The sequence below is a fragment of the Xenopus tropicalis genome, chromosome 3 (genome assembly GCF_000004195.4).
Source record: "Xenopus tropicalis strain Nigerian chromosome 3, UCB_Xtro_10.0, whole genome shotgun sequence".
Lineage (NCBI taxonomy): Eukaryota > Metazoa > Chordata > Amphibia > Anura > Pipidae > Xenopus > Xenopus tropicalis.
This window is the reverse complement of record NC_030679.2, coordinates 92,963,011-92,987,480: the sequence shown is the minus strand read 5'-3', so window position 1 is coordinate 92,987,480 and position 24,470 is coordinate 92,963,011. Positions and strand designations below refer to the sequence as shown.

Below are 24,470 nucleotides of genomic sequence, written 5' to 3'. Positions count from 1 at the left end.
CAATAATTGTTCTTCCTTCTTGGTTTTCATGTAGTCCAATCTGCACACTTGTACCAAACACGCACACACATGAGTCTAATCGAGTGCTGTGTCTTGTGCTGTGTCTATGTCTTGTTTAGCAAATAAGGTCCTTTTTTATTGCATGTATTAATATTCCCAATATTATGAACACTAACATTTTGTTATATAAATAATTTCACTGCATTTTAATTTTTTTCAGGGTCTAAACAATAATGACTATCCTGCTTTTCTTTCACAGGTGAGTCCAGGATCCAGTATGATTCTCCAACTGCCATCCTGTCTGTGTCCCATCCTTCTGATTGTTGTTGGATCCATTTTGTCTGGCTCGGCCTCAGGTTGTCCCCAGCGCTGTGATTGCTCTCCTCAGGACCGATCTGTGCTTTGCCATCGCAAACGTTATCTTGATGTCCCCGAGGGAATTCCCACAGACACACGATTATTGGACCTCAGCAAGAATCGTATCAAGGCTCTCAACCAGGATGAATTCTCTGCCTTCCCATATCTAGAGGAGTTGGAGCTCAATGAGAACATTGTGAGCATAATTGAACCTGGAGCATTCAATGGTCTATTTAATCTGCGGTCACTGGGACTGCGAAGTAATCGTCTCAAGCTAATCCCTCTAGGTGTGTTCACAGGGCTTAGTAACCTAACCCAATTGGACATCAGTGAGAATAAAATTGTTATACTGTTAGATGACATGTTCCAGGACCTTTACAACCTTAAGTCTCTTGAAGTTGGCGATAATGATCTGGTTTATATCTCCCACCGTGCCTTTCGCGGTCTCAATAGCTTGGAAGAGTTGACATTAGAGAAATGCAACCTCACCTCAGTGCCCACAGAGGCACTTTCCCACCTTCATGGCCTCATCACCTTGAAACTTCGATATCTCAACATAAATGTAATTAGAGATTACTCTTTCAAAAGGCTGTACCGGTTAAAAAATCTGGAGATAGCACACTGGCCATATCTGGACACTATGACATCTAATGGCCTTTATGGACTGAACTTAACTTCTCTTTCTATTACACACAGCAATCTTAGCTCTATACCTTATGTTGCAATCCGTCATCTTGTTTATCTCCGCTTCCTCAACCTCTCCTACAACCCCATTACAGCAGTGGAGGGCTCCATGTTGTATGAGTTGCTGAGATTGCAGGAGTTTCACCTTGTTGGTGGTCAACTGTCTGTGGTGGAACCATACGCTTTTCGTGGTCTCAACCATCTGAAGGTGCTCAATGTCTCTTCTAACTATCTCAGTACACTAGAAGAGTCCTCTTTTCATTCTGTGGGCAACCTGGAAACACTCATACTGGACAAAAATCCATTGGCATGCGACTGCCGTCTTTTGTGGATCTTTCGACGACGCTGGAGGCTTAACTTCAGCCGACAGCAGCCCTCCTGTTCTAGCCCAGAATATGTACAAGGAAAAGAGTTTAAGGATTTCCCCGATGTCCTTCAGCCTAACTATTTCACATGTCGGCGTGCTCGCATTCAGGACCACAGTGCGCAGGTAGTATATGTGGATGAGGGTCACACTGTACATTTTTTCTGCCGAGCAGATGGAGACCCTCCACCAACTATTCTGTGGCAATCTCCACGAAAGACATTTATCACCAGCAAAAGTAATGGGCGACTGACTGTATTTCCAGATGGCACACTGGAGGTGCGCTATGCTCAGGTACAAGATAATGGAACTTATCACTGCATAGCAAGCAATGCAGGTGGCAATGACACCTCCTTGGCCCATCTCCATGTGCGAAGCTACTCTCCTAACTGGCCTCACAAACCCAACAAGACCTTTGCTTTTATGTCCAATCAACCAAATGAGAGTGATGTGAACAGCACCCGAGCAAGTGTTCCCTTCCCATTTGATATAAAGACTTTAATTATTGCCACAACAATGGGTTTCATCTCTTTCTTGGGTGTAGTCCTCTTCTGCTTGGTCTTGCTTTTCTTATGGAGCAGGGGTAAGGGCAACACCAAACACAACATTGAGATAGAGTATGTGCCGCGAAAGTCTGATGCTGGACTCTCTTCAGCAGATGCCCCTCGCAAATTCAACATGAAGATGATCTGATGTTGAGAGTCATTGGGGGAAGTGGGAGACAGGGTAATAGGGGCAGGTAGTGGAATGCACGGGACTCGTTCTTGCCCCATCTCTTTTGCTTAACCCTATGAGGCAAAGCTATATGACTTCCTGAAGGATGGAGCATTAGTGACAGGGATTCTTTGAGCTGTTCTTGTTGACCTGCAGCAGTTGCCAGTTTTGCGAATGACCTTTGCACTTTTAACCCTGTGAATATGATCCCCAAACTTCTCCATATTTCAGAGTGCCCACCTGTAACCCACCCACACCACCCTATTGCTGATATGGGGGCATGAGGGTGCAATAAATAAAGAGTATGAGGCAGTGGAAAGACTTTCAACTGTCTGAGTCCGGAAAAGCAAGTTGAAATATAGGGGAATTGGGAGGGCAAAATTGACTCCAGTACTGAACTTTGACCTCTGTATCTTCTCCTGATTTCAATACCTGTGATTTTTATGGAAAAAAAAAGAAAGAAATATTATTGAAAAAATAAAGAAAAACTGGAAAATGCCAAAAGACGTGACATTGCAGCAATTACATTTCTTAATAAAGAGATATGTGGCCTACTGTTCTGTAAGGGGGAGGGGAATATAAAAGGGGTCTAGGTTTTTGAAAGCGATTATCTTTGACAAAAAAAGAGGGTGCACATGAAACACCTCAACAGATCAACACAAATTAGGAAGCAGCATTAATTGGAATGGGGGGGGGAGGGAAATTTATGGTTGTAATACCACTATTTACAGTTAGTTAAGAAAAGTGGAAAATTATGTGTAGAAATTGGAGCTATCAAATTGTCTTTCCTGCTGTTATTAACTTTCACTGTCAGCATCATTCCGCACCTTAAATTTTTCTGTAACACTACAAATTGTATTGCAGTATTTCTAGTTTAACATCCCTGCTCCAAAGGAAGGCTGACAAGTTAATATGAAATGTTGAATAAGCAACATGCGGGATGTATAAATATAAACAACAAGAGGTCCTCTGCACTCACCCATTATCAATATATATAGAACATTAAGACATTCTCTGCATTAAGCTACCAAGCAATGCTCTCCCTTTTAAGCAAAACAGGGATTGTTTGTCCATATACAGGTATGGGATCCCTTATCCGGAAACCCATTATCCAGAAAGCTCTGAATTACGGAATGCCCGTCTCCCATAGACTCCATTTTAATCAAAAAATTCAGAATTTTAAAACTGATTTCCTTTTTCTCTGTAGTAATAAAACAGTAACTTGTAATTGATCCCAACTAAAATATAATTACCCTTTATTGGAGGCAAAACAATCCCATATGGTTTAATTAATGTTTTATTGATTCTTTAGTAGACTTAAGGTATGGAGATCCAAATTACGGAAAGACCCCTTATTCGGAATACCCTTGGTCCCGAGCATTCTGGATAACGGGTCCTATACCTGTATTGCAATATATTGAAGCTGGCCAACTACCTCAAAGTTATCCCCATATACATATGTGTATATATATATATATATATATATATATATATAAAAATTACGAATATCGTGTAAATTATATCCTTACAAGGGGCGATTGGTGATGTCATCAGTTATACATCTGTTATAATAAATAATGCACCCCCTGTTGTAAACTATGAATATATTAGAAGTAACCTTAGCCATCTGTTTAATGCTTTTATATGGTCATAGAACCATTGGTGACTTATAATTTTCTTCTATTTTACAATATGGGGTTTATTCGCTATATATATCTGTTCTCTCTGTACTGCACACTGCTATAATGAAAAAAATAATTCTAGATAAAGAAAACAAAAAAAATTAAGAATTAGTTTTGATTAATTAAGGGCAAAATTAGTAATAAAATATATAAAGGTTGACATGGTGATAAATATAGGAAACACTGTGTGAAATAATCTAAGAGTGACATTAATTATAAATAGAAATTGTGGGTATAGTTATCGGAAAAGGCATTGCATTAAGGGCTCTTTGCATGGCTGAGTTCTTTTGTAAGCCACAAAAACTGGGAGTCATCTATGTTTGCGCTGGTTAAGGCACACGCTGCTCGTGCCCTGGTCAGGTTTGTTGCAGGATGTGCAGAGATACACTGAAGTAATTATGTAGATGGCCTGATGATAAGGTGAAATAAGCCTAGTTGCTGGTATTAATTAAGAAGAGCATCTGGAAGGATTATAAAGAGTAATTATGCAAAGCAATAGGCAGACATTTAAAAAGTGAATATATGCTGCAATAAGAAAACCTGTATGGATAATAAGAATGGCTAGGCAACCTGGAGAACGGGCATGGATCACATAAAACAACTGAATGAGTTTTTATGTAGAGCAATATAAAATATTTACGAATGAAGCAATGGAATAATATGAAGCATATGTATGTTTATCAGTTGAATAGCTTGTAGAACATTATGGGAAATATTTATTAAATAGTGAAAATAGAACCACAGGTTGTCAGAGGAAAATTTCACAGCTTTCTGTTCCCTTGTATAGGAATTTTAGGGGCATATTTACAACTTTAAAAATATGCCCCCAAAAATCTTATGTAAGTGAACAGAGAGCTGGAGAATTATGGTGTTGGACTTAAAGTTAAGCGGAGAGAATGTTTCTCATATTGGAAGCTGTTAACTTAGTATTAAGTTTTCATTATTAAGGGGAAATAAAACAGTTTGCTCAGCTCCGCAGTTGGTTCCTAAAGTAGAAAATAGCATGGGCTTGTAAGAACTGGGGGCTAAAGGGCACAAGTTGCACACCTTTGGGTATCCATAAAGCACTTGTTTCTTTACCTATGATATACCAGATTATAAATCTGTCACTATGTGCAGAGTGCAGCTCACACAGGTGCAAGGGACCCAGGTACTTAATGTGTAAGTGGTAAGTACAAGCCATTTATGTTGCTGTGCAAAGTAGGGTCATGCCAGAGCACACCCATGTGCCACCCTGCATACAGGAACAGGCACTACTCTTTTTGCTCTTTTCTCTGAAGCACAATGAGTTGCACATTTGGGCAGCTGGTACAACAGCCAGGGGAAAAACATGGTAATGTAAAGTAATTACATGGAACAACAAGAGATGATTCATAAAAGGTTTCTGCAGTAGATATGGAGAGATTTGTGTAGCCTTGGATAAATATAGGACCATTTAAAAAAATCTTTGTGGGTCTGCAAATTGCAGCTCTGCAGTGTTGTCTTTATCTGTGCTGCTGTAACTGTGCCAGAGCATCATTGTAATAGTCTAATGCAGTTACCCACGATTTCTCATTTGGTTCAAGAGAAAATCCTGTATTTTTTGCCTGTTTTTGTGGAAATGCTGCCTCTTATTTTTCTGTGAATGTACATATACATGAATGTGTTGTTAAGGTATTTTTCTGTAGGAAAAGCTGCAAAGCTTGGCTGGGTTTGGGGACTAAAATTTATAATGAGTTATATAAAAGAAGGACGAGTGACAGATTAGTGGGGTTCTGAAGAGAGTGTTTAACAGGGTTGTAAAGATAGAGTTCACATGTACAGTACTGTTTGGCATATGAAAGGAAAGCAAGCTATACTGTTCCTAGCTCTAAGGAACAAAAAGTGCAGTTATAGGGAACAGCTAAGTAGAACAAGAGCTGGATCCAGACCAGAGGAAGATATAATTGTGCGTTAATTCAGGGTGCATTTATTTTGAGTAAAAGAGGAACAACAAGAGATTTTACCATATCATTTTTCCATTCTGATTTCATTGCAGCAAGGTTTCTGATTATTGTTCGGAATTCCCCGGTGGGAAGACAGAGAGCTTCTTGCTTGCTGACAGACTAGTGTTTCACTTCATTACCTTCAGACAGTAAACAGGTCAGCACGCTAATTGTGGGTGTGTCGGAGAGATTTGCCATTGACAGGCTGGGATCTGCTCATTACACTGTTTGTATGGAACTGTACTGGGGGAGAGGCTCTTGTACCAATCAATATGAAATAACCGGTGGTAATTTACCAAGTGGAATGCTAATAAGCTGTTTGGGAGCTAATTCATATATCATGAGAACCCTTTGCATTGCCATGGCAAACACACAGAATTCCTATTAAGCACCAGCTGTTCCACCTCCTGCTCTGATCTATATAGTCACATAGGCCATGGTTTTGCATTGAAGGAAAACAGAACAATACTTTGAATTGATGGCTGTAACCCTAGTTACATAACATATGAGCATGTTATTCCACTAACTGTTGGCCATGCTTAATTTTTGTGTTAACTGCTTCTTTTCAGTTTAAGTAACATGAAGCCAATACACCAGATCTGGGTTTAAACCAAATGTATATATTGATGAACCCATGTGCAATGCTAACCCTCCCAGTCCCCCCCACCATCCACTACTCTCCCATCTATAAGTTCCAGAGGGAAGGTTCACAGGGAAGCCACACGGTCAGAAAATGTCCTTGGCAAAAAAACAAATGACTCATATTTGACTTGCAAATTGTTAGAATACAATATAAATTTACATTAGCATATCCAACCTGCCACTTTTCAGATAGTTACATAGGGTTGAAAAAAGACCAGAGTCTATCAAGTTTAACCCTTCCAAGTAAACCCAGCAAACACAAACCTATATTTACCAATCTATACATTCACATACATAAACTATATATACAAACATTAATACTAACTGTAGATATTAGTATCACAATAGCCTTGGATACTATGCTTGTTCAAGAACCAGGTGTTATGGAACTACACCTCATACCCCAAAACCCACAGGTGCCCACCCTGGTAGGACTGTAGGAGTTTAAGCAATGTCTGGTTGGCCTCAGATTGCCTTTGCCTGTTTAATCTATTACTTGCAGCAAATATTTTGTCAGTTTTGTAAGTATTCCCATTCTAAAATATCCTTTACTAGAGAGTGTTGTCACTTTCCACTCGTTCTTTGTTCCCTGTTCCCCAACCCTCATCCCTTTTTTCCCTCAGGGGTGAGTAGCTGTCAAAACATATAATTAACGCTGATAAACTTGTTTGCCCAAATGCATTCTCTTTAGTCAGATAGCATCCTTCCTGACATGACTGGATGGTGCCTCTAGTGCTTGGTATTAATTAGCATCCTTATGCATATTAGTTGCCCCCAAAATCAGAACACAAGACCCATTCAATGCAATTGAAGTGGAGTTCAGTCCAGGACTGCTGCAAGGGACGGAAGCGCAGTGGCCTACATTTCTAAGGGAACTTCAATGTTTTGCACTATTTCTTTGCAGGTAATGCTATTAAACACTGAGAGAGCTATTATCAAGAGCTCCTGCCTCGTGCCCCAATTTTCTCATTGTTCTCCTATACTGCGCCTTGCAACCCGTGTCCAGTGTTCTCATGTTACTGAATTACAAATCCTACTTGAAAATTTTGTTCTGTTTTTTTTTCCAAAGCATTAAAACTCAATCAGTTTTTAATAGGACATTGTTTTATGTTAGATTTGTGGTCCAATCGTAATTGTGCGCACATTTGAGTTACATCATAATTACAGTGTATTATACTAATACAGGAATGGGACCTATTACCCAGAATGCTTAGGACTTGGATTCTTCTGTATGAAGGGTCTTTCTGTAATTTAGATCTATTTAAAAATCATTTAAACATTAAATAAACCAAATAGGATTGCTTTGCCTCTAATAGGGATTAATTATATCTCAGTTGAGAACAAGTACAAGGACTGTTTTATTATTACAGAGAAAAAGAAAATAATAAAAAAAAAAATTAATTATTTGATTAAAATGGAGTTTATGGGAGATGGCCTTCCAGTAATTTGGAGCTTTCTGGTTAACAAATCCCATACCTGTATCAGAATTGCGCTCTAGGGCTCGTTTCCTATTTCTTGTATCTCTTTTTTTTTTTTAGCAATCGTTTCCCTAGCTTCTCTCACAAACTCCTTCATTTCCTAGACAAATGGTTTAATGCAGCTTCCATTTTCTGATGCCTCCTGGGACAAGCAAACACCAGAATATTGTTTTGTACACTTTTACAAAATGGCCATTTAGAAATTATAACATATTCTGCAGGGCTGTATGGACGATGTACAAAAACAGATACAGAGGCAGGCAGGGCCCTGATCTTTAGAGCTTACAATCAAGGATTTGTATTACTTTATCATCTTTGGAATGATCTTTTATTATATTAATGTCACATTGAATGCTTTATTTCAGTTTAAGACTTGCTGTCAACCAGAATATTTTTTTAACCAGGACAAGTAAATAGCCCCTCTTGTAACTTAAAGAGCCAAATTTCCATGTTCTTTACTTATAACTGTGTTGATGTAGCCCACTGCAAGCATGGAGTGTTGATGATCACCCTGTTTGTGGGGGTTAAATTAAAGAATTAGTTAAGGATCTAAATACTTTTGCATGTGGCAGAGGTAAATCGCCTTTTCCAGAGATCTGCCGCCATGTCACTTTGCTGGACTTGGGATTCACAAGTCTGATGACATTTCTAACCGTGGATCACAAAATGACTTTACAGATTAGAGAATCTTTTAGAGAGGAGAATAATGGATGTTGTGTAGCCATTACAGAGAGTTTAGCTAGGGAGTCACAGATCATAGCCTCATTCTACATACATTTAATAAAAGAACAGTTATAGGAGAGATAACACCGCTTTTAAATAAAGGTTAATGGAACACTTTTTTTTTTTTTTTACAAACCTGACCGCTCAGAGTATGGAGGTAATGACGTTGTGGCAATGATGTTCTGAATAGCACTATGGGCCGCAGGTCCCAGGCAGGGGAGGGATCTGAAAGTCTGATAAGGCATCTCAGAGGATACCAGCAGATATGTAACATAATAGAGCAATAGACTTTAGCCAGAGAAAGGTCATCCCAGCAAAGAGCATGGAAAGGGCTACACTCTGCATGTCTATAACATGAGAGTTAATGGAAAGGGACCCAGTGTGCCTGTGAAAAGCATTGATCTTTAGGTGTCTGGGGGAACCCACAAAATCATCAGTAGGCTACAGGCAATGCATATAAACCCTTTATTCTAAAGACCTGCATATATTAAGTAAGGGTGGGATTAGTCAAATAGATATTAACACAGCTTCTTATAGAATAGAATACATTGTTTTTCTTCCATGACATTTGCTAAACTATATAATTTACAGCAGCCTCAGATTTTGTAGGCTTAGGGCTGGTTGGAGCTGAAGAGGTGTAATGAAGTATGTACAAGTGAACGTACAAGAAAACCAAGGAGGAGTTGGGTTTGTGTTTTGGTGATATCAATGTGGGTTTGAACCTCTTTATTTCTGGCAAGTGATGCTTGGGTGCTGCAACTGGAGTTAGTGTGGGATTCATTAGGTTCTAGTGAGCTGCATGTGTAAGTGCTATATGCAATGGAAGCCCTCGAATTTACCCCCATGCAAACCTTAGCCCTCTACTGTATTTCTATATTATGTTATTTATATACATCCTGAGAGACCCATCATAAAATTAAAAGAACTGAACACCAGTACCATAAAAAATAAACATAATTCATGTCAATGAGCTTAGCAGCTATTTCTATTTATGAATGTAGAAATATTTTCTTAGAGTCCTATTTTTTGCAGTGTTTGAAATTAACAATCATATGTTTAGCCATGTTTTCTATGCTCCCTAAACAAACCCCACCCAAACTTTTGTGTTCAGAGGACATTAAGGTGGCTCTATATGGTCTGACTGCCGACTTAGCAAATCCAAAGCAAGTTGAGATTACTGCCAATGTATGTGGCCAAAATGATATCCAATGATGATCAATAGCCAGTAGTTTGAAATCCCTTTGGGCAAGGACCACATCAAATCCTGCCTAGGCCCTATTGTGATCCGATCATTAGCCCAGGGGACAAATCATTGGTTGATTTGGATTACCAACTAAAATTAATAAGGAAAAGATCTAAACATTTTAATGCATGGCGGGCTTTATGTACTGCATATTGATAACTTCACACGATAGCCCAGCAAACAGAAACTATGTGCATTTTTTAAAACACAAATATGATTTGTATAAATTATGCAGGCTATTAAACATACAAAGAAAATTAAATGCAAATGGAAATTGATAAAATCAAAATATTGTTTTTGAATGGGTTTTTATCCCTCACTAGTCTTGATTAAATTATGGGAAGCACCTATATAAGTAAATACACTTTCTATCACTTTCTATTCAGAAAATATTATTAGGCACTGTTAGAGAGTCACGGGTTTGATTGGGTTTAGGATTCAGTGACATTATGTGAGAGGAACATAGTTTTCATGCTGCTAAACCTGTTTTCAGATTAATTGGAACCTCCTCTAAGGGGGTAAGTAAGCCAGACTGTGCTAGGTATATACATACCCCACACTATAATAGCCCCCTGTGCCCTTTTGTTACTTGACACTAGAGAAGCAGTTAAGCCTAGAAACTAGAGTCAGCCATTTACATGCTTGTTACAGTACAAAAATGTTACAGACAAATGTGTACTATAGCATACCTTTGTGTCAAGATATCAGTGGGCTGTTTCATCAACACTTGCCCCACACTTTCTCACACATTCGTTGCAGTTCCAGGCTGGGATTTAAAATAGGCACTGGCATTCCAAGTCCAGAGACTGAAACAACCCCGCCCCGCCCAATAAATTGTTACTGTCTATGGCGTCTTACAGCAGCCCCTCTGGCCAGTTGCCAATCTGGGCCTGCTTCATTGCTTGGCAGGATTACCTTCCTTTGGCAAACTTGGAATGCACATAATTTGTATTTATGGTCCTTAGTACAATGGGTTAGGTATCTCATAATGATGATGTGAGAGCTCCTGCTTTCTGTATACTTTGTATATTCTCATGTACACCAGCACTTTCTTAAAAACTTGGCTGTGAATACTTATAATAAACCCTTCAAGTTCATCATAAAATAGCATAGTGTATAGCACAAAGAACATTAATGCACAATTATGTCTAACCTTATTGAAATGAACTGCTTCTAGTAAGGGGAAGTTTACATTAATTAATACTATAACTTAGCCTTATCTAACCTAATGAGCAAGTAGCCTCATACACACGCAGAGCCTATAAATTGGGTTGAACTACAGCCTCGCAAAGCTTAATTAAACGTTTTTATGCTCTGAAGCTCAATAAAAATTTAACTCGTCAGTTTATACTTTAGGGATCTTTAGCTTCGGGAGTAGAAAGTGTGAAAAATCTATGCAACTGGCAGTCGTTTCAAAGGAATACTATATTCTTTTGCAGAGTTTTAGTGTAATTGCTTCTGCCGAAATCAGAAAAGACATTTTCTGCCAGAAAGCAAGAAAGACTTGCGTCAGTAAACTGCAAGAAAGACTGCTTCAGTAAACTGCACACAAATATAAACTTGTGCCTGGAAAGAACGGAGTAGCGCACAGTCAAGCATGTGCCATGTACTGGCCAAGGTGTTGAAGTTTGCCTTGAAGCACACATTGCACATATTGCAGATACAGTAGGGGGGCACAATTAACACACAGTATTACTATAGATGAACCCTTTTGTCTGGAAGTCAGCTGGTACTGGGGACTTAGCCAGAATTTTTCTTAGAGGCGGTATAATAAAAAGAAATTCTAAGGGGGCCATTTACTAATGCTCAGAGACAGATTTTTTAGCACTAAAAGTCGCAGGAAAAAAGTCACAATTTTTCAAGATTTAGAGTGCGCCAAATGCTTAAAAATCTGAAACAAGCTAAAACTTGCCAAGATCATGTAGAAGTCAAAAGTGGGTGTCTCTTCCCTTCCCTGGAGGAACGTTCTTTGCTTTTCAGATTTCTGATGCTGTTATTTTGTGTGACAATTTGAAAAAGTAGCGATTTTTTTGCAACTTTTTCCTGCACTGACTTTTTCAGTTCAGACTTTTCAGTAAATGTCAGACATTTGTGGAAGGGAGTTTATTCGAATTTTTAAAAAGAGAAAAAATGAGAAATGTTAGTTCTAGTAAATCTGCCCCTAAGAGTATATAGTTGCGTTTCAGACCCAGATCACAATACTTTGCCCATTTAACATTTAATATAAATAGAAGTGTAACAGGGACTTGATCATTGACCCATTAATTAAGGAAAATTACTGCCTTGGCAGAATCTTCCATTTGTGGGGGCTAAAAAGTCATCTGTAATTACTTGATACCTTTTGGCAGCCATCAATTCACATTCAACGAGAACATACTGGGCCTTATTTACTATTACTAACACTATTACTAAGTGTTAGTCCTAGAGCCCTAAGGGAAGCCAAACTGTACCTTTTAGGGTCCATGCACAGAGCATGGGTGCCCAGGGTAATGCAAGATGTGTTCTATACCTTGTGCTGGAATGTTCAGATTCCAGCACTGATGGACTCAAGGGAGCCCTAATAACACTTTTGCCACAGACAAAGGACTCCCCTAGCTTGTGTATCTGAATGACATTCTAAGAAAAGTCCATATCCTGCCCCCTACTGCCTACTTTACATACAGTGGCACCAAATGTGGGCAGCACTGCTCTTTGCACTGCCTTCTATACTTGTATGTGTACATATATTGTACATATATATATATAGACAGAATTTGCCACCTTCCAACTAGAGACACACATTGATCTTTTAGCTCATTTGGCACACTTGCCAATTTTTCACCTGGGCAGTAGCCCAGCTACAGCTGTAAAAAGTGCTAATCGATGATGGTCGCTATAGGTTACTGCCCAGTTGCAGTTTTGCCCCACTATGTGTTCATGTAACCCACAGAAGACCATTTCAGTTAAGATCACAGGGATTGGGTTGCTGCTCAGAAACCAAACTAAGGAAATATGCTGGTCAGTCAGGGATTGGCTGGTGCAGAGGAAAAGATCTCTTTAATCAAATGTCAGTTGGCACAGACCCAATACTTCTGGGAAAACTAAAAGAGAAAGGCTGAAATACAGCAACACAGTGGCCCAGGACCTGCTAAGAGGACAATATGCTTTTCCTTCTATGTATGAAATCTCATCTAACCACACCATTGCTCTGCTGTTTTCAACCCCTCCTATTCCCATTGCCTCCATGTGTTTGTCTTTTAAATTAAGGCTAATTCAGCATCTATTATACCCCAAAGGCAGTTCAGTAAATGGCGCCTAATCATGTGAGCAGTGCACTGGACAGTGTTAGGCTTCTCATTATGTATTTCAGTCAGTCAAGCAGCTAGACTAAGAAGCACTAATGGGCTAAGCAGACACTAAATCAGCATGCTGGATTAAAGCCAGTACATTGGCAAAGCTTCTGATATACAAATTATTAGATAATTTCCTATTTGAACCCTCCTTCACAACAACATAATAGTGAGACCATTTAAAGCTGATACGTGGCACACTGCCTTCAGTCAAGTGTCCATAATATAAGTGGAACAAACAAACAAATGATAGGCAAAATAAAGGAAACACAGTGACTTCAGTAATAGGGCCAATATGTAATGTATGTAAATACATGATATACATTTAAATATGGCATCTGTCTTTCCAGCATCTGCAAAAAAATGCTTCTTTGCAGCAATAGACTTTATACTGAAAAGTTCTCCCACCCTAGGAGACATAATTGACATCTGGACATCTCACCACTTGCAGTATAAAATGCCATTGTATTCTGACCCCCATATGTAATACAAAGCACTAAGTTTATTTTGCTCTAGAGCAGTAACCCATAGCAACCAATATGATGTTTACTTTCAAACAGGTGAACAGTAATGCTACCTGCTGATTGGTTGCTATGGGTTACTGCTCTAGAGCAAAATAAATTGCCTGGGATTGCCTGTGATTTTTTGCACAATGCCCCACACAGTGAGCCAACTGCAAAAAAATGGCTGATTGCAGACTTCTTTGCATTTTGCACACTGCACGGGGCTTTGTGAATGAGCCCTATAGCATCTTCTTTAGACTGCAATAAAAAAATAAAATGCAAAATGTATGAGAATAATGCTTCCCATACCATCCCTTGTACCATCACCTAATTGAGCAGCTTTTCTCCACGTGAGTATTAAATTTACTTTGTGGCACCACTGCAATATATTAAAGGAGACATATTGGATAAATGGAAAAAACCCTAATTTTGTAGGCAATTATGAATAATATATGGTACTGGTTTCCCTTTGTGCTTAAAATTAATCCTATCTGTAACAATGGCCCCTTTATTGGAGCTCCCTATAGATCCTATCACTTCTCTGTCTTTGTTTCAAATGAAGGGTGGGCGTGTCCTAACAGTCCCTGCCAGAAGCACAGTAGGAGAGGGATAGCCAATCACAGCCCTGCACTCACACAAGCACAGACAGGCTTCAGTTCCCTATCAGGTCAGCCTAGCTGCTGATTGGTTCCTATCCTACAGTGCAGGGTACTGAGGGCTGCCAGCTCCCCAGCTCATCCAGAGAATTCAGCCAGCAGGAAGTGGAACAGATTGGTGGGACTAGAGGGGTTTTGTGGAATTTCTCAATAAATCAGTCAGAAACACAATGTTTTTTAAGCACAATCCTTCTATATTTAGAGGAATAGAAGTCACTGGTACATTCATAATTTTGATATGATATGTCTCCTTTAAGCATAGCTCAGCATCTGCTACTAGGGCTAAATAATAATACAGTTGGTGGAAATAACAAATACAAAACCATAGTCGTTTCAATGATTTTGAATTTATATTTAAATGTAATTGCTATTGAAAGCAGTATCTGTGTGTCCCTTGCTACTTTCTGCACTCCCTGCTGCTTCTGTCTATTGACATAATGTATCAGAAGCAACTCCAGCCAAGACTCAAATTCCCATGATACCTTGCAGGCTTTTTTTTTTACAGGTTAATCAACTGACGTCTGCTACATTGTGTTGGCAGTCAATACAGAGAATAGCAAGGCACAAGTAAGTACTGCTTTCAATAGCAATTACCAGAGGAGGGCCAAGCCGGCTGGGTGTCCTAGTACTAGTCGACCCAGCCGGCCACCTCACCTCACCCCACCCCCGCTTCCCTGCTCCCCCCCCCACACACATGTGCACGAACACATGCATGAACGTACACATGTGCGCCATTGAGGAGGGAGCGCAACACTAAACCGCGCAGACACTGTCAGATACAGAGGGGGGAGCGACCAGGAATCAGCAGTGGGGGTAAGAGATCCCGGACTAGGGGTTAGATACCTGTCTAGCACCCCTCACTGTTGCACCATAGGCAGGTGCCTCTTCTGCCTACCCCTACCCTTGGCAATTACAGTTACAAATAACTAAAAACATACCAAATTTGTAGGGATTTAACAAAACTAACATTTTTGAAGTCGGCTGAATTCCAAATTCTGAGAACAATCAAACATTGCATCATTTGGAAAAAAAAAATCACATTCAGTTCAGAGCTTTAAAGTAATACTGACACGAAAAAATGACTTTTCAAATTATGAATCTAAATAAAAAGTTACCTATAGGTCATGTTGATTGTTTTTCACTGATAGGGCTGGTTTTGTAAGTAATTGTTACTTGAGGTTCTTAAACCTGACTGTTTTGCCAACCTGACTGTCCCTTCTCAGCCTGGCAGTTACAGCTTCTAATGCTAACAGCCTACTGCTGCACAAATATGGCCGCCCCCTCATAGAGGAACATGGGGGATCAGATAAGGAAAAGCCTCAGCAAATACTTTTATGTTAAAATTATAAAGCTCATGCAAAGACAATGTTTTGATAGATGTAAAAAAAAGCTTTCATTTCTGTGTCAGTATCTCTTTAAAGTCACATGAGGTTTGGATTCAGTTTGGCTGAACACATACTATTCAACTGAATCCAAATTCTACAAAAAAGTGCGACAATTAGGCAGAACCCAGCTCTTAATCCTGTATTTGGTGCCTAATTAAAACCATGATCTTGTATCTGTCACAAATTTCTAGGTTTACAACCCCTTTAATTTTGTTGTTTCTCTTCTCTCCATTGGCTGTGTATGTTTAAATATTATCTATCAGTAAAGTTTTGTTTGAGTTGAATAAATATGCACACACAGAGGTACATCTGCTCTCCCGGCAGCACTAAACTTTGACTGCTGTGATCAAACCTACAATGAACTTTACATCAAAAGCATATTCCATCTCTCCCTAAACTTTTCTGAACTTGTGTTGGTCCTCTCTATGGGTTCTTTTTAATGCTCTGTGCAGTGGCATAACTACCTATTTAGCAGCCCTGGTCACAGGGGGGGGGGGGCCCGGACAACGGGGCCTGCAATATTGTCACGCCCCCCAGCCCCTTTCCTACCTTTTTTTAAAAGAGAGGCACAGTGTGGGCCTTAAAGGACAATGATAGGTTAATATAAATTAAAAGTAAGTCTAAAGGCATTCTTTTTAAGTACTTACTGCATATCTTAATTCCCAGATCCTTGCTTGCTTCTCTGAGATATGGTGCTGGCAGCCTACAGTAGTGTGAAGACTACAGTGACATCACTGAAATCTCTCTCCCCTTCCTGTAGGTGCCAGCGGCAGCCTTCCTATTCTCTGAGCATGTGTGTAACTTGATCCTGTCTCCTGTTCTGAGCTACACATGCCCACCAGCCAATCAGAAGCGGATCTGGCAGAGGGGAGGGGGGGGGAGGGAATGAAACACGTGTGCAGTATGAAGCAAGGAGGGAAAGGAAGGGAGAATACCTTTTTACAGATGGCTGCCTGTTCTAGAAAATGTGAAGTAAGTGTGACTGAGTAAATATTTGATTAGGTGAGCCAAAAGTGTGGCGTTTTTACTAAACAATAGGAGGACTATTGGGCAGTATGCTTTTTACATTTTGACTTGCATTCTCCTTTAAATGGGGCAAGAGAGGAGAGGAGGGACATTTCGCGCTGGGCCCCCTCAGGAGATTATATTTCCAGGGGGTCTGGCATGGCCAAATTACACTACTGGCTCTGTGATTGGAAACAGCTAAGGGAAATAAGAAAGCCAATAAAGAGTTAAATACAGCCCACTCTTTAGGACCATGTCCCACAGGGAGATTAGTTGCCCTCGGTAGCCAAGACTAACCACTTTTCCAAAGTCGCGCAAAGTTTCCTCCTGCAAAAAACTTTGTGCAACATCAGAAAATGAATTGGTGCATGTGTCTGCCACTTTATTGTTAGTGGAAAGGCATTTTGGGGACATAAGGTGTCCAGATGAGCCGAGATTTAACTACAGGCAACTAATCTCCCCATGGGCCATGGCCCTTACAGGGTATAAGACACTACCAGAGCTGTGACCCACTATGACACCTTAAAGGAGAAGGAAAGGCTAAGTCACTTGGGGGTGCCAAAATGTTAGGCACCCCCAAGTGACTTTAATCGCTTACCTTTTACCCCAGGCTGGTGCCCCTGTTAGGAGAAAACCGCACCAGCCCGGGGTACCTGGAGCGCTTCCGGCTTCAGTGCGCACGCATGCGCAGTAGAGTGAATAGTTGAACTTTAACAAAAAAGCCGGCTTTTCACTCTACTGCGCATGCGCCGGCCCAGGGATCCCGAAAACAGAAAAATAAGGAAGAGGAAACACTCGCAAGTGTCAATGTGCAATCAGTTTTTGTGTCCAAATGAGCTCTTTGCACAATAATGGTACTATAAAATGTTAGGAAAAATATTAGGGCTCAAATAAATTCAACAGGAAGAAAAATAAAGAAGAAAACAGGCTAAGGAAGAAGGCAAAAGAGACCCTGTGCTGAGGTTATGTATGCAAAATACTTATTCAGGTATGGGATCCATTGTTACAGAAAATTGTTATCAAGAAAGTTCCGAATTACTGAAAGGCCATCTCCCATAGACTCCATTATAAGCAAAAGATTGAACTTTTAAAAATTATTTTTTTTTCTGTAATTATAAAACAGAACCTTGTACTTGATCCCAACTAAAATAGAATTAATCCTTATTGGAGGCAAAACAAGCCTATTGGGTTTATTTAATATTTAAATGATTTTTAGCAGACTTAGGTTATGGAGATCCAAATTACGGAAAGATCCCTTGTCTGGAAAACCCCAGGTCCCAAGCATTCTGGATAACAGGTCCCATACCTGTACTTGCATGCAAAGCCAATGTGACTACTTCCTGAACAGATATAATAGTGGGGCTTGGTTAGAAATTGATCAGGAAGGATGGGGGAAATAATCCACAAAGGATCAGAAGGTGTAATTAATGCAGCCCTCTTGGAAGCATCTGCACAGGGCCCCTATGTGGTTAGATTGTTAGCTTGTGCCTAAATGAACTGATCCACCAAATCAGGCAAATATTGGCTTATTTAAAAGCATGTACAAGGGGTCCGTCAAGGAAATAGACCCACAAGTGCTTAACACTAGCCAGTGATTTGCCTGGGAATGACTACAGGAAGTTCAGCAGTGGAGAGAGACTTAAGGGCTAAATAACAAAGTACAACCAGTCTGGATCAGGGCAGGTTAATAGTACCCTTTTACAGGCAAAATGGGGAGGGAGGTGCAGATGCCATATGTAATGATGCACTGGCTCCAAGATGCAGTGGAAATAAGCAATATGCAGTGGCACTGGCATAAATAAACAACAAAATGCAAAATTACATGTCTGCAGGTAATTATGCACCTACACCATTTAGGAATTGACATTTTAGTAATGTTAAGCTCATATATTTCATAGATGTAAAATAAGAAAAATAAGTCTTAAATGACATATAGTCAGAATCAAGCATATATGTAAATACTGTAACTAGTGCAATAACAGATCAAATGTCTAGTATGTTGTATGCTCAGTGAATAGCTTGTATTATAGTTCAAAGAAACTAATTTGACAAATATTGTAGAGAATGGCAATAGAAGAGAAAAACTAAAGTGTTTTTCTTTGGATTTAATAAAGATAACTAGACAATTAGGCAAAAACATAATGTCTAAATCTCCATATTTAAATCATAGGCCACCTTACAGGCATGGTAAAAATAAGAGAAAGTGTCTTTCACTGAAGGAATACAATAAAGGAATACAGGTTTGCCACCATGACAGTTGAAATAAAATCACTTGGATTACAGCACTCTGCTTTATGGCGCACTCTTTCTGTTCAGTGTGGAAACTTATAAAACTGAATTACCTGCAAGTTTTTTTTCCCATTTCTAAATAATATTATATTTATGAGCTATATACAGCTGTTCCTTCTTAAATGCTCCTAGGTTGCTAAACTCAGTGTCCTCTGCATTCTGCTGAAGTGATTACACCAGTCTTGCATATTAGCAGTATTATGCTCAATATGTTTATTTGTTATTCATATTGCAATGTAGACAAAAGTAGTATAAGGTCCAGTATCATGCAAGCTGCATAGCTGAAATCTAGATACAACAAAAGAACAAGAAATGTATTTAGATACAATAACAGACAGAAAGTCTGAAGAAACCCTTAACTGTTCTGCAGGCAAACAGAGTTGGCAAGGGAGTATGGTCTAGTTCCAATGGAGAGAGTAGCACAATGTCCTGGCACAACAGCCATTAGATGTGATAAAGGAGGGTGATGATCCATGAGACTAATTTGCAATAAAAGTGAAATTTAGCAGTGGTACATATGGGAATGGGATTAACATTCTTTTTTCATTTTGTCGCTGTATGAATTTGCACCCACAAATACCTTTTTGTCCTGATCCAGAGGAATCATCAAACACTTCAATCTGGCAATTGCTTGAAAAATGCCTCTGCGGGGGTTTATCACATGCAATTCCAATGGATTGCAATGGAAAGGTATTTCTGAAAGTTTTTTCACCCCCGTGTGAATCTGTTTCATGCACAGACAAACATTCTGTGTGATATTACTCTAACAGGCAGGGCCATATATACTCAAAGTTCTCCCAGGCACTTTTGGCTAAATCCAGCAGAGAAGCTGAGGGGTTGTTACACCTACAGACTCCACTCAGCCTTTGGTCTAAATCACTATCATTTTTGTGCAGGTTGATTACAGTCATATCATCTGCAACAGCCCTTTAGGGAGCAGTTCAACATGAGTGCAATAAATAGGCAATAAGTACATTTGGCACAAGAACTATTGGTTTAATTATAAAAAAAATCTATGGGGTTTTTAGGGAAATAGAAACTTTGCCATGCTTGGTTCTTGCAAGGTATTTTATTATATTGCCACCACAGATTATCCCCCTGTATGGATGCAGTCTCTCTGTTTGCCCTATTTATCGCAAAAAATAAAGATTTTTATGATTACCAATACAATAGCACAAGCTGATATTACTAAAAACAAGTCACAAGGAAAGGTTGCTGCGGGAAAAGTCTTAAAAAACTCAACTTTTTCAAATTGTTTCAGTGAGAATCCTGATTTTATCAAATTGATGCTGCAACAATTTAGAAAAGTCAGGAGTTTTTAACAAAACCCAATGAAATCTATAAAGTTTGGAGACAAAAGAAAAACTTTAAAGGAGAAAGAAAGGTGAAAACTAAGTAAGCTTTATCAGAAAGGTCTATGTAAATACAGTCATAAGCACCCACACAAATGCAGCACTTCTCTTTCAAAAGATTTGTTGTGTCTGTAATTCCTGTGCCAGAGACACGCAGCTCTCTCCTGTCTCCCCTCTCCTGCTCCCCCCTCCCTCAAGAATGCTAAGAACTCACTCCTCCCCCCCTTAGGAATGTGGATCTGAGCCAATCAGCAGGAAGCTGACTCATAGTCTTACTAACTGAGCATGTACACTTGGTCTGGGTGTTGGTGAAGGAGTGAGGCATTATGGGAACAGCTCAACGTTTTTTCTTCCTGTTTGGCTTCAGATCTTCTGAACAGGTGAAATATGGGGAGACTTAAGGGCACTATTGAGACAACTGAAGGTATGCCTGCAGCTTGAAATTAACTCTTTATTAGCCTTTCCTTTTCCTTTAAGGAAAGGGAAGGAACCTTTGCCAGTGACTTCTACATGAACTCGGCAAATTTCATCTGGAAAATTTCAAATTTGGATTTTTAGCCATTTAGATGAATAGCAAATCTCGGGAAAAGTCACAGTGTTTTTTTTCTGCAACATTTTCGAAAAAAAGTCTGAATCAAGTTTAAAATAAAAAAAAGTGATGGTTAGTAAATGAGCCCCTACATGTCTGGTTTCCCACAATAAAATTGGCATTAAGCACTATGCACAATATCCCCACTGTCCCTGTAAGTGGCAGATCCCATCAAATTGCAGGAAATGCAGTTTGATTTTAGACAGAATGCCTACAGTTTTAATAACACTGAATATTAGCACTGTAACATAGTAGTTAGGTCCTGTAACTGGGCGCTATGTACAGTATATCAAGTTTGTATGTTTTCCCTGTGACTGTGTGGATTTCCTTGGGGAACACTGGTTTCCTCCCCATCATTCAAAAGCTAACAGTCATGGTAAAGTGGCTTCTAAAGAAACTGACCCAGGTGTGTGCTTGAGCATGGGTAGCAGCCTGACTGTAACTTATTGGAATTGGAATTATGGGGCAAATGCTGCATGGCTATTTACTCAAAAATCTGCACTTTGCACACTGCACTTGGGTTTACGAATTATACTTAAAATCTTTGATTTTATTCTAGGCTCCCCTTTGTCCATAACAAATATATAGACAGATGAAAACCTCGGTTACAAGACCATCTAGAAGTGTAAATAAGCCTAAAACCTAGATCACACCCAAGCTGGCACGATTTCCCCAGTGATTTAAACTCACTAGTCCCACAATTGTGGCTCTTTCCTGGAAATTTTACATTATCCCATGCTATAAACATAAGATACAATAAAACATATAGCTATGACTTATAAAACTTTATCTGTATTAAATCACAGTTATCCAGATATCATTAAATGATAATGCTACCAGTATTTCCTCCCAAGTCTCTAAACTGACCATGCTGATGTAACTAGTTACACATGGGATTATGCAATCTTATGGGATATCTATACATATTTGTTAATATAAATATTCCACTGTGCTTTCAGCTATTCAAGTTTATTGGAAAATGGGCTCTACCTGGATAAAATGGGCTCTACCTGGATTAAATTCTTGCATGATATTGCAAGAAAAAAGGCCTTATGACAGACTGGGCACCTTATGGCCCACAAAGATTTCCTCTCTGCATCAAAGCACCCAAACATACCTTCCTGGCTGGATGCAGTAAATTTACCAGATAATCCTGTGAAAATGCCTTCTTCTACATTTTCTGACTATACCACATGCTGCAAATGGTTACCCCTGGTTACCTGAACAAAATATTAGAGGCTAAGGCAGTCAGCAAAATAGCAAAAAACTTTGTGAAAAAACAAATCACATGTGCTTCATCAAAATGCCCTCCCTGCACTTCTGTATGGTTCTACCTGGCGCTGCTTGGTCTGTCCTGCCTCATGTTCTGAACTGAGCGCACTTGCCTACTGACACAGAGGAACCTTGGAACTACTGCCACCTCCAATAATAGCAGTAACTCCAGGGTTCCCACAGTGCCGGCATCAATAGACATGGACATATGCACCTAAAACCTTTGGCTTATGTGTCATTTAAGGAAGTGACCTCTACTGGAATTTTTTTTTAGCACAACAGTGTCTAATTCTCACTGAAGTTTAAGGGCAACTCCATGAAATTTGGTCCATCAGCCACAATTGTATTATGATCCTCTATCCCCCTGGCAACCACAGTTATGCTGGAATTATGGGGAGAATTCTGTTGCATCTGAAATTGCACTTTGCACACTTGCCTTGCAGGTCTTAAATACCCTTTTGTATGTTCTCCTCGTGCTTACATGGCTTTCCTCCCACACTCCAAAACAAGGAGACAGGTTAATTGCTTCTGATAAATGACCATAGTGTTTATGAATGTGGCAGGGACTGATATAAATGATGTATAATCTCTGAAAAACGCTACGGAATATGGCGGCACTATATAAGAATAATAGTCATCAGGTTTCAGGCACACTGAATGAGAAACCATCATTTAAAGTACTGAACAGCTGCAAATGCCACTTTTTATTCAGAGAAGTTTTTTGGATTCAACTCAAATGTAAATATGCAAATGAAGGTTTTGAATCGATAATTGTTCAGATCTTTTGTGGAGGATTAACTATTCTGCTGCTTCCATACCATTCCCTGAAGTGAGATATTTATAGCGGCACAAAGAGAAAAGCTGAAGCCTCAGCCCTCTAGATGCAGTTGTTGTTCTTTAGACCCAATGCAAGGATCAGTTAATGTACAGAGCGAATGGCAGCATGGGTGGAAGTTCTATACTCGGCTCTTGTGTCTCTGTTCCACTTCCTTTAGTCCTTCATTCCTTTGTTAAGAATTCTTCAACTCCTTTCTTCTAGTTCCCTTCCCAGTATCTGCTCTCTTAACCTGTTGCTCGGTGTCTCAATAGTACATGATGGATATTGGTTTGCTGAACACAGCTAGAACTCTCCCATTCACCTTTTGTTTTCTGGGGGCACCATGATACTCTATGTATGTGCCCATATGATTCTAAGTCATTATGTATTCTTCTAAACTATTCAGAGCTCTGTGTCGCTGATGTCTACGTTTACCCACCCATACAAACAACATGCACCTATTTCACAGAGGGACCTGTAATTATGTTGAAACAGCTATGCTTTCTGCAGACCTCTCTTACTAAAGGTCTGTGCCAACTTAATTTGCTAATAACTGTTCTTCAGTTTGTGCCAAATGCCCATACAGCAGATTGCTAATAACAAAGTACTGTGTAGGGAATGTGCTAGAACTATGCTTACATTTGTTTCTTTAGGTTCATTCCAAGAATCTGCACCTGCAAGATGCAAACTAATATTTTGTGGCAGAGCTGGCATCTAGGGGCCCAAGAGCAAGTCATTTGCCTGCTTTCTTTTTATTCTAGGGTCTAAATACACAGTTAGTGATATGATTGCCCCACTGGCCAGTTATCTCAAGAGACCATTGCATCTGGGTTTGCAAGTTGGGGCCGGAACCATTTGTTCCCTCTTGTTTGTTTTAAACTGTGTGTCAGGCCATGTTATTCTTGTTAATTGTGTCCTGATTTGTTCTTTCTTACTCACCCCCACCATATTTAAAGCATGGTGCAATGCAGCAGTGCATCAGTACAAGTGTTAAACAAATATTAATTAAGCTAATATAGGAAGGAATGAAGTCTTCAGAGGATTTGACACGGAACAGAAAGAAGGCTGCTGGTGCGTACTCAAACACTGCTTTTTTCCTGTGAGCAACATTTAAATATAAAAAAGTTGGGGAGCAAAGTAAGCATAAAAAAGTGTCTAGGGGTGAGCGATAAGGGCTTCTAGAGAAGGATACACTATAATTAATAACAAGATAAAAGATAACCTTGCAGAGAATCAGCAGTTTGGTTTCTAGGGTTAGTGATCCCAACAACCACATAGCATTTTAATGTGCATTCTGGAAAAAGACAGAATAGGAAGGCAAATAGTAAAACAAAATGTACATAAAATAACAAAGTTTAGCTTGATTATACAGAAAAGCCCTCAGACTACAGATCTTTTAACTAAAAATAATGAAACTACTTG

The 24,470-nt window shown here is 39.5% G+C and overlaps 1 protein-coding gene across 8 annotated transcripts in view; it reads left to right on the top strand.

Annotated features, from left to right (window-relative positions):
- Positions 1–2,630, top strand: part of lingo1 (leucine rich repeat and Ig domain containing 1) — a 139,290-nt gene extending 136,660 nt beyond the window's left edge. For 7 of the 8 annotated variants that reach the window (XM_012965856.3, XM_012965852.3, XM_012965854.3 and 4 more), the window contains one exon: positions 260–2,630. In XM_012965856.3, coding sequence (XP_012821310.1) covers positions 278–2,098 — 1,821 coding nt within the window. In that variant the 5' untranslated portion in view covers positions 260–277 and the 3' untranslated portion in view covers positions 2,099–2,630. The remainder of the gene's footprint in view (positions 1–259) is intronic. The other variant, NM_001100249.1, reaches the window with a different exon arrangement.
- The last annotated feature ends 21,840 nt before the right edge of the window (positions 2,631–24,470 follow it).